Source organism: Lygodium microphyllum, chromosome 3 (genome assembly GCF_053477565.2).
Source record: "Lygodium microphyllum isolate KBCC chromosome 3, Lygodium_microphyllum_v1.1.10, whole genome shotgun sequence".
Lineage (NCBI taxonomy): Eukaryota > Viridiplantae > Streptophyta > Polypodiopsida > Schizaeales > Lygodiaceae > Lygodium > Lygodium microphyllum.
The window spans coordinates 54,756,675-54,766,696 of NC_141137.1; the positions used below are offsets into that span (position 1 = coordinate 54,756,675).

The 10,022-nt window shown below is 40.6% G+C and overlaps 1 protein-coding gene across 1 annotated transcript; it reads left to right on the plus strand.

Annotated features, from left to right (window-relative positions):
• The first annotated feature begins 3,006 nt into the window (after positions 1–3,006).
• LOC148038353 (uncharacterized) lies at positions 3,007–7,611 on the plus strand. The gene is made up of 3 exons (XM_087670953.1): positions 3,007–3,273; positions 6,094–6,267; positions 6,352–7,611. Exons 1-3 carry the CDS (start codon positions 3,076–3,078, stop codon positions 7,417–7,419), a joined length of 1,440 nt encoding a protein of 479 aa, XP_087527079.1. The 5' UTR covers positions 3,007–3,075; the 3' UTR covers positions 7,420–7,611.
• Positions 7,612–10,022: the final 2,411 nt, after the last annotated feature.

Genomic DNA, 10,022 nt, shown 5'->3' on the forward strand with positions numbered 1-10,022 from the left:
GGGTGGACAGAGCCATCTTTGTATCAGTTGTTTGGAGCTAAAGAATTTACTGATTCTCCTCTTATATGTTGTGTACTCTCCATCTCTATCTCAGATTCTGTTCGCTGCGCCGTGTAATTTTTACGAGAGAGAGAGAGAGAGAGAGAGAGAGAGAGAGAGAGAGAGAGAGAGAGAGAGAGAGAGAGAGAGAGAGAGAGAGATTGTGTGTGTGTGTGTGTGACTTTGAGGAAATGGAGAGAGAGGGGGGGAATACAAGCATACCTTATTATCATTATTTTATTTAATTGACTGACCTCATGCATATTTGAAATTATTTTATGCCTATATATTCAAGCTCCCTCCTGTTGGGTTAGTCATTCATCTGCATACATCCGTAGCAGGCACTATTGGAGAGAGGGAGCTAGTGCACCAATGCTCACACAGTCGATGAATCACATGGTTTCCATATTACCTCATGTTTCAGTTGAGGATGGAAGACAAAGAATAAGATGAACATGTCTTTTCAAAAGTGCTATTAAATTGCTTTCTTTTTCTTTCCTATGGAAGAATATAGAGTTTTATGCCTTCATGTTTAAGGTTTTCCATCCAAATGTCCATGTTGTAATATTTGGTATGCTTTAGTTTTTCTTTTTTAAAATTTTTTGTCAAACTTTTAATTATCTCATCGTGTTTGTGTATGCAAATGGAGGGACATATTTTTGTTTATTTTATTATAAGTGCCATTCTACTTTGTAGCATGGTGCTTTGTGTATTCAACAAAATATTATAAGTGAAGGTGGAGGTGCATAATGACGAGCAAAACATGTGCTCACTCCACACATGATGTGCACATCATTTTGAGAAGATGAGAATCCTTGTCCAAAATGAGCACTTCCCAAAGGAGCGAGGCCTACATGCACTAATAAGGCATGCATGTTAGGATTTGGTAGCTTTCAGTCCTAAAATATTGTATAAAAGCCAAAGTTGGGCTTCTTGTAAACTGATCTTCCAATTATAATGCAAAAAAGAATACTATTTCATCAATATGTTATTGGCACTTCAACTTTCTATTGTGTCAAGCAATATGTTATTATGTGTATGTTTAAATAAAAAATGGATTATAATTTGTATAAATGCACAATATCATGCAACGATGGGCAAAAAATAGTTCTTTAATATGATTCTTAGTTAAATGAGGCTAGAATGGTGGTAGGGTTGCAAAGCCCTATCACCTTTTGTCACTTCTTGCATTACCAATTTAATGCAAATGTCACCATTAGTGTCGCTATTAACTTCTATGGCATTGCTAATAGTGATGAGTGATAGGCGTTTTTTTGAGGCATTGGAACCCACCAATTTGGTTAGAAGTACTCAAATCACTTGAGTGATTTGAGTACATCCATTCTTACACACAATATTTACACGTTGTTATCATGTCTACTAGGTGCTTTATGCTTAGATTATCTCGGCACTTCGTGGCATGGTTCTTTTAGTGCTTCATGCAGGGGTTTGAAGAATCAGTGTCAATAACAATTAGGGGACTTCATGCCCTAATGCATGTTGCATTTAGCAAGAAGGCTCATGCATGGTTGAGTAAAAAAGAAGCCAACTATGTATGTATGTATGTATGTGTGTGTGTTATTTATATACATGTGTCTATTTGTCTGGTCTCATATGCTCATCATTTTTCTCTCCCCTCTCTTTTTTCTCTCTCTTATCTCTCCTCTATTTTTTGCACTTATGTCCCTCATCTATTGTTGTTATTATTGTTCTTCTTCTCTCTCTCTTCATCTCTCTTGATATATGCATGCATGTGCATGTATGCATATGTACATGCTTTCTAAGTTTGCATCCATTCTCTCTTGTCTCCTTTAATTCCTTTGTTCTCTATAGTTCTCTCTCTCTCTCTCTCTCTCTCCAATTTTTCCTATCTGCCCCTCTCTCATTCATATGTTTATGTGTCTATGGGTATGTGTGCATATGTGCATACATGAGTATATGTGTTTGCACATATGTGTGCATGCATACATATGTATGTGTGTATATATGTTATGTGTGTGCTTTCACAATATATGTACAAGGATCGCATGGCTATAAATCAAGGGTGAGAGTGGAGTAGAATTGCACTTAGCTCATAAAGAGTGGAGTTTTCTTGCAACTACTTTCCAAATTAGGAGGTTAAGTTGCCTACTTGGAATAGACCTTTAAGCTTTGGCAAGTCTTCTCCTCCAAGTATCTAGATCCATATGGGAGTGATTGTCTTTCCACTTGCGGTGAATTTTCTCAGCAATCTCTAGTCTCTCCTTCTAAAAATATTACCTTCCTTTCATTTTGGCAACTAATTTACCCTTATGATTACCCAACGATAGCTCATTGGTCCGATTTTGGTGGATGGGGGACCAAGTGTCCCTTTTATCATGCAACGCCTTCTTGATGCATCTTCTCTCTTCCTCCGCCAAATTGAATTTGGATGTGACCTCCTCCAATGAGTTCATCTCTACCCTGTCTTCATTCCAAGCATGTGTGGAGCAATAGAGACAGTTCTTATGAAGGAGAACAGAATTATTGCCACGGATATCTATCAAGCAATTAGGAAAGACTATCTAGTCATATTTAGATTTTGGAGAAAGATATGGCAGGTCTCTAAGAAGGCACATAAGAGGCCTATTAGATGAGACTGAAGGTTTAGGTTGAAAAGTTTCGTGGCCGAGTGCATGTGAGCTGTAAATATCCACACAAGATTTAATTTTACTTTTATATATTCATTGCATTATATTATATTATTTTTTGGTTGTTTAGAAAACTCAACTCAGTGGGCCACGCAGTTTCAAAATTTTTGTGGAGTTGCCCATAGACAAGATAGACTTTTTCTTTGGTTTTGGGAGGTAACCTAAATAGTGAGAACTTTTTTGTCGACTGGGCCAACTTTCCAAGTATGACGAGGATGACAGCGTGGAGAGAACGGAAAATCTGATTGGACAGAACAAGATATGATTGTTCGCCATTCGGAAGACTATACGAAACGAAAGTGGAACCAGTGCGTTCCGGGAGGCCCTCTTCAGAAGTGCGAGAGAGAGAGAGAGACAGAGAGAAGCTATGGCTGCCCGACTTGCCAATACGACAGCTGACTGGTGCGGCCTCCGCCGCGGAGAGCCTTCCGCTGCATCCCTCTCCGCCTCTCCCGCGCCTTCTTCCAAAGTCCAACTGCCGGCTAGGCTGGACGTTCGAATGGCCGTCTCGCTGGAGAAGAAGTTCGTCACCAAGAAGTCCGAGGAGATCTTCACTGCCGCAAAGGTGCGCCATCAAGCCTTGGTTCTCTCAGTGTCTCTGCCTTTACACAACTTGTCTCTGTTCAATTTGCGTTGTTGAAAGATTGTGCGTCTCTTGACCTTGAGCGAATAAGGTGAAGTTTTAACATGCCCGGAGTATTCGCAGTTTCTTTCTCCAGCCAGCAGGCCGGTGCTTTGCTCTTCAATCTCCTGTGAGATTCATAGCTGTTATGTGTTTTTGTTCGTTTTTAAAACCCTACCATTTCTTACAAGCAAAGCGGAATGGCAGTGTAATCTTGAGAATATTCGTGTTCGCTCTCTCATCGTTTTGTGAAGCATCATTCTCTCAGCACAGCATGCGTGGCAATGAGTCATCTATTTAAGCAGGTCTATCCAGGCAGCACATGGCACGCGTAGACTTTCTAGAAGGATATCATCCTTCAAACTGACTAGATTGAGCACTGCTTCAAGCTTTGTGAGTACAAAAACAATATGCTCCATGTATTCTTATAAAAAAGACAATTGCATCAACCTTCAAACTGACTAGTTTGAGCACTACTTCAAGCTTTGTGAGTACAAAAACAATATGCTACATGTATTCTTATAAAAAAGACAATTGCATCAAGAAGAATTAGTCAAGTCAAAGGTTGGATTGAGAATATAGCTAGCCATGGAAAATCATTTGTCAGTGTTAGAGCTGGCATGAAATCCTCAGACAGGCTGATTACACAAAGGTGCCAGACTTCAACATATGCAAATGGCAGTTGTATGGTGGTTTTGTTTTGATCTTGAAAGTTTCTTTTATTACTTTAAATAAGTGCATAGCTTGGCATGGATGTCAATAATTTGTCCTTTTTTTGTGCTCAGGTGAGACAATATTTACCTGGAATAACCATTGTGACTGACTCACAGTGTTGGGGAGGCAGTGACAAGTGGGATTTAGTAATGTGTTGGTTGATACTGGTTTCTTACCTGTTTGTTGAGTGAAAGCCTGGCATTTATGACAAGCACCAAGTGTCATAGCCATTGAGCTTGCTATTAACATTGGCATAGTTTGGTGATTGTGTTTGCATTGCCATGTTTATTGTGATCTGGGTCATGGACCTCCCCCTTTGTGTTCACTTTTTTCTCTGGGGTTCTCTTGTGCATTTGTTCCCCTTGGTCTTGATGGACACTGTGTGATTATATTAACAACATTTATATGTATGCTGGATTTTTTTTGTTACTTAGCTGATTGTTGTTTTCGAATGGAATAATTCAAGTTAACCCAAGAATAGAACATCTTAGGTTGATCAAGCAGTAAGGAGTTTCCCCTCTTTTCCAATTTGTTCACCTTTTCTTCTGGAATCCTCTCACAGTGAACTCAGACTAGAATGCAAAACGCATAAGAGGGAGATGAGTATCTGACGAATGAATGAATGAAGAAAGTGATACACTGTGGGTACTCAGGGAGCAGAGCTGTCCAATGACCACCGACTCTTATTGTGCAAGCCTAGGGAGGCATTGGAGAGTGTTGCCCTTTCTGTGTGGAACTTGAGTGCAGTAAAACAATCAAGAAGGATGTAGACAAAGTAGAATGGAGCTGAGGGTGATGAAACATAGCAGCTGAGTTCTAGTTGATGATGCAGGATGCTGAATTCTGATGTTGAGAATGTACTAGTAGCCAAAAAATGCAGATGCGATGATGATGATGTCCAGCGGCGGAATCATCCTGACTTTTGCATTCGGAGGTGCAAGTATTATCAATGAAACAAATAGCAGCCAGGAGTTGTATATTCTCGAGTGCCAGAAAATATGGCAGAAAACAGTGTGGTAGAATGCATTCCTTATATACTATCGAATGCTTTGGTTCAAAATCAGCCCAAAGCAGTAAAGATACTGTCTTAAAGACTGTAAGAGTAGCTTCTGCGAAAACATAGCTGCACTCTGCATGCCCTGTGCAACGAAATCTCCACATGTCTGCCAACTACTTTCACCAATATCACTAGTGTGACTATTAAGCCGTACCCTCTAGCCATCGAAAAGGGCCTGACTCTGCACCGATGGAAAACATTAGTGTGCCTTCAGAAAAGGAAGTGCTACCACCTGAGAGTTTTCGGCATGCCATGGGATGGTATAGAGTCAATATACTTGGTACAATCACCACCATCTCCATCTTTTCCTTCTGCTGCCCCACATCTATCTGCACAATGCAAGAGGTGCAATGAAGGATGAAGGCAGCCGTTGGTGAATAAGTGAAAGAAAAAGCAAGAACTCAACAGACAAGCCTTTGGTACCATGTGGGAGGCCTGCATTGCAATACATGAGAATTGAATGGAAGAGTGAAACTTGTACACTGGCATAAGACAATGTGAGCAATAGTTCTGTGATATCAATGTTCGTCCACTTGTCTGTTACAAATAATAAAAACAGGTCCTTTCATCATAATGGGCTATAATGAAATGCATTAGGATTCCTGACTTATCTAATAACAAAGTTTCAGACCCTTTGCCTCAGGTGAGGATGACATTCCACAAAAATGCCAGGGAATAGAGTGAATTTATTGCCTCTCACGTACTGCAGTGCTAGCAAGTGCCTTTGCAAATTTAATCAGCTCAATGACCAATTTCTGAAATGGCAAAAAAGTGCAATATTTTATGTATAAACATAATTATCAGGTTGTCACTATTGTTGTCTGCATTGTATTTGGCATCATTGGTGTTCTAATGTCTTTAACATAATTATCATTATAATCATTATGCAGTTTCTTTGCATACGTCTCTGAATTTTGGCTGTTGAAAGCTCTGACATCAATTTGTATTATGAGTGCAGTGTAAGAGGTATAAAGTCTTTTTGTATCCTACAGGATTTGATGCCTGGTGGTGTGAATTCTCCTGTAAGAGCATTCAAATCTGTTGGTGGACAACCCATTGTTTTTGATCGGGTCAAAGGTTCCCGAGCTTGGGATGTTGATGGAAATGAGTACATTGATTATGTAGGGACATGGGGTCCTGCTATCATTGGTCATTCAGATGATGAGGTAACATCTGAAGTCTGATTTCTCTTATTCACATTAACATATGTCTAGGGACACTAATTTTCTGTTTGATATGTTCACTGACAGGTGAATGCAGCTTTGGTAGAAGCTCTTAAAAAAGGCACAAGCTTTGGTGCACCTTGTGTATTGGAAAACATCCTTGCTGAGATGGTTATCAAAGCTGTTCCAAGCATTGAAATGGTTCGCTTTGTCAACTCAGGAACAGAAGCCTGTATGAGCATGTTACGTCTGGCGAGAGCTTATACCGGACGTGAGAAAATTATCAAGTTTGAAGGATGCTACCACGGACATGCTAATTCATTCTTGGTGAAGGCTGGAAGTGGGGTGGCAACGCTTGGCTTGCCAGACTCACCTGGTGTCCCTACAGGAGCCACAGCTTCAACCTTGACTGCACCATATAATGACCTGGAAGCTGTCAAGGAGCTGTTTGAGAAGAACAAGGGTCAGATTGCAGCTGTAGTCCTTGAACCAGTTGTGGGAAATTCTGGCTTTATTGTCCCCAAGAGGGAGTTTTTGGAAGGTTTGCGTGAACTCACTAAGTCTGATGGGGCTCTTCTAGTGTTTGATGAAGTTATGACTGGATTCAGGCTCTCATATGGTGGTGCACAGGAATATTTTGGCATAACACCTGATCTCACCACATTAGGCAAGATAATTGGAGGTGGGCTACCTGTGGGAGCTTATGGTGGAAGTAAAGACATCATGCAAATGGTTGCCCCAGCTGGACCCATGTACCAAGCAGGTACATTAAGTGGTAACCCACTTGCAATGACTGCTGGAATCATGACCTTGAAACGGTTACAGAATCCTGGAACGTATGAATATCTTGATAAGGTTACTGGAAAACTGGTTGATGGATTGCTTGAGGCAGGACGCAATGCTGGACATGAGTTGTGTGGAGGTCATATCAGGGGCATGTTTGGTTTCTTCTTCACAGTAGGTCCAGTCTTTAGTTTTGCTGATGCAAAGAAAAGTGATACAGAGAAGTTTGCTCGATTCCACAGAGGAATGCTTGAAAGGGGAGTCTATTTTGCACCTTCGCAATATGAAGCGGGCTTCACTAGTCTAGCTCATACAGAAGATGATATTAATTTTACTGTAGCTGTTGCCAAGGAGGTTTTCAGAATCATCTGAGAGAGTTGGCCAGGTGGAGCTGGCAAATAATAATTTTGCTTGAGAGATTTACAGTCTTAGTTAACTGCCTTGTATTTTGTTAAATGTTCGAAGATAGTTTCTTGCCTCACAATTTTGTAAGATGAGCTGACCATCATGCTGTCAGAAATCAAGATCTCTAATATGTTTTGATAAGTTGTTTGTTGTGACAAACTTCTCAACTTGTCAGCTATTGCCTTGGGCATTTATTGGTGTAACCTTTGATGTAGTCTTTCTAGTAATGCTATCAAGCACCAGGCATGTCTTAAGGATTGGGTTTTCATAAATACCATGCAAGCTATTATATAGCTGGAGAGTCTGGCCAAATGCAAGGCTGCAACGGTCAGTTCCAATATGCAGCTTAGAGTATCAATGTGGGTGCTCGATGGAGGCAAGGTGAGACGATGAATGAGGGCTGGCTGAATGAACAGTTGATGGATGAATGGAGTTGGGGTTTGTTTATAAATAGCCAAACTGATGCCACAACTGGCACTTGAACTGGTTAGGGCCCAAAATATGGCCACCCAGATCAGCCTGACCACCATCAGAATGTCCACCCTGTTGGAGATGAAATGCAGTGGTGTGATATCCACCTAAAGTGTCAAGGACCGATAAAATGACCGACAAATACAATGTCAGAGCTCCAAATGCCCTTGTCTAATTCAGAATGAGGATCACATTTACCAATCGACATCCGTGTCCCCAGAATCTGTCCCATGTCACTATGTATGATTAGGAACATTGTCATCACCAAGATGGATTCTAAGAACCTGTGTTTTATTGTCTTTAGAACTCGAAATTTCATAAATGGTTCATGAAGCTGCAAGAGATTTCTTATACTCTGCTCGTCCTGTAGGAGAATATTAACATTGCCAGTGAGACAAAGCTAAGCCTGAACAAACTAGTCTATATTCCTTGAAAGGTTATCAGCAATTATCCCTAAGAAGTGATTGCTTAATTGATCTCCAAGGAGCTTTGCGAAATAACCACAGATTTGCTGGAGTATCAGACAACTGGATTGATCAAGCTCCAAAATCTTGCAGCAAAGCCCATTTTTAAATTTCAAAAGAATAATGTCTCACCTCACCCTGATTTAAGGCTTTACTGTGAACGTTATATATATGATGCGATGGATGGTTTGCATGGATGTATCATTTCGACAGCTGAGTGGGCACTTATGGCGAGCATTAGGTGCATTTCTTCATTATGCATGGACCATTCTCAGCTGTGCTGTATCTCCTGCATTGTATCATTCCCATCTTGGCCGATTCGTATTTCTGGCCTTCTCCTTTGCTGGTCGACGTGATCCACATTAACCCCACTACTATCCTATGGTCAGACCATTCTCAGCAGCCTAGCCAACTTGTATTTCTGGCCTCCTTTGCTGGCTGACCTGATCAACATCAACTCCACTTCTGTCCTATATATGTGCTCTTATCTCCTCCACTGTATCATCTTAGCACGCCTGCATCCTTCATTGGAGCAGGAGGTTGGGAGCATTCTATTGGTTGCCCATAGCCAAGTGGTCTATCTGCGACAGGAAGTGATCTATCTGCGACAGGGACGTGTATTTTTAATGCTTAGTGTTGGCATTATTAAGTCGTGCACATGTGAAGTGCAAGCTAGTTAAGTTATGGTCTTGGCCTAAGTACCGTAGGTGAGTAGTGGGTGACATTGGCAAAGGCTGTGTAAAGTTATGCTAGACATGTATTTACGAGTGCTTGGTCTTAGTTTTGGTTTAGGCCCTTAATTGGGCCTTTAAAATATCATGTGGTAACATTGGGACTAGGCATTTATTAATTAATCTGTGCTAGTCCTAAGCCAATTAGTGCTTGGAACAACTTAATGTTCCATGGGGGTTAAGTAGATTAAATAGAATGGGTACTAGTAGTTCTTGGGTAAGGACAAATGGATAACAAATTAAATTTTAGAAATTAAAATTTAAGCACTAATTAAGTCTCTAAAAATTGCATTTAAAAGGTTGCTAAGTGGCAAAACTTTTCCACACAAGTTGGGGGAAGGCTAATTGTGTCGAAGTGTAACAATGCAGAAGGCTAATTGTGTCGAAGTGTAACAATGCAGAAGCATATGATTGGATTGAGAGAGAGAGAGAGAGAGAGAGAGAGAGAGAGAGAGAGAAGAATGCTAAAGATTGTAGAGGATGAATATTGAATACAAAAGGTAGAATGTGTACAATGGGATGTGAATGTATGAACAATTGAGATCTCTACAAGTCACCTTGCATGAAACTCAAGTGAGAAATGATCGGACATGAAGTTTGCTATAAATAACATATGGTAAAGCAATAAAATTATGTAGTTGGCTTGTAGTAAATGTAGAAGACTATTGGATGATTGTCCAATTGTTGTAGATCTTAGTTGACTTGCCATGTGGTAGATTTGACGGTTGCCTTGCCTATGTGACTTTGTTGCTATCTTGTGTGGATGTGATGATTGTCTTCCTACCTTGATCAGTGCCCAAAATTGCCTAGGCAATTGCATACCTACTCAGCTTGCTCCTGTATATCATGATGTTCGTCTAAATTTCATTGCCCAATCTGGTGCCCCCGCCTTGGAGGTGACCAA

Excerpts from the sequence above, each read along its gene's own strand:
- LOC148038353 (XM_087670953.1), top strand. The coding sequence starts at position 3,076 with ATGGCTGCCCGACTTGCCAATACGACAGCTGACTGGTGCGGCCTCCGC. Across the intron at positions 3,274-6,093 it reads AGATCTTCACTGCCGCAAAG|GATTTGATGCCTGGTGGTGT; the intron begins GTGCGCCATCAA and ends TGTATCCTACAG. Across the intron at positions 6,268-6,351 it reads TTGGTCATTCAGATGATGAG|GTGAATGCAGCTTTGGTAGA; the intron begins GTAACATCTGAA and ends GTTCACTGACAG.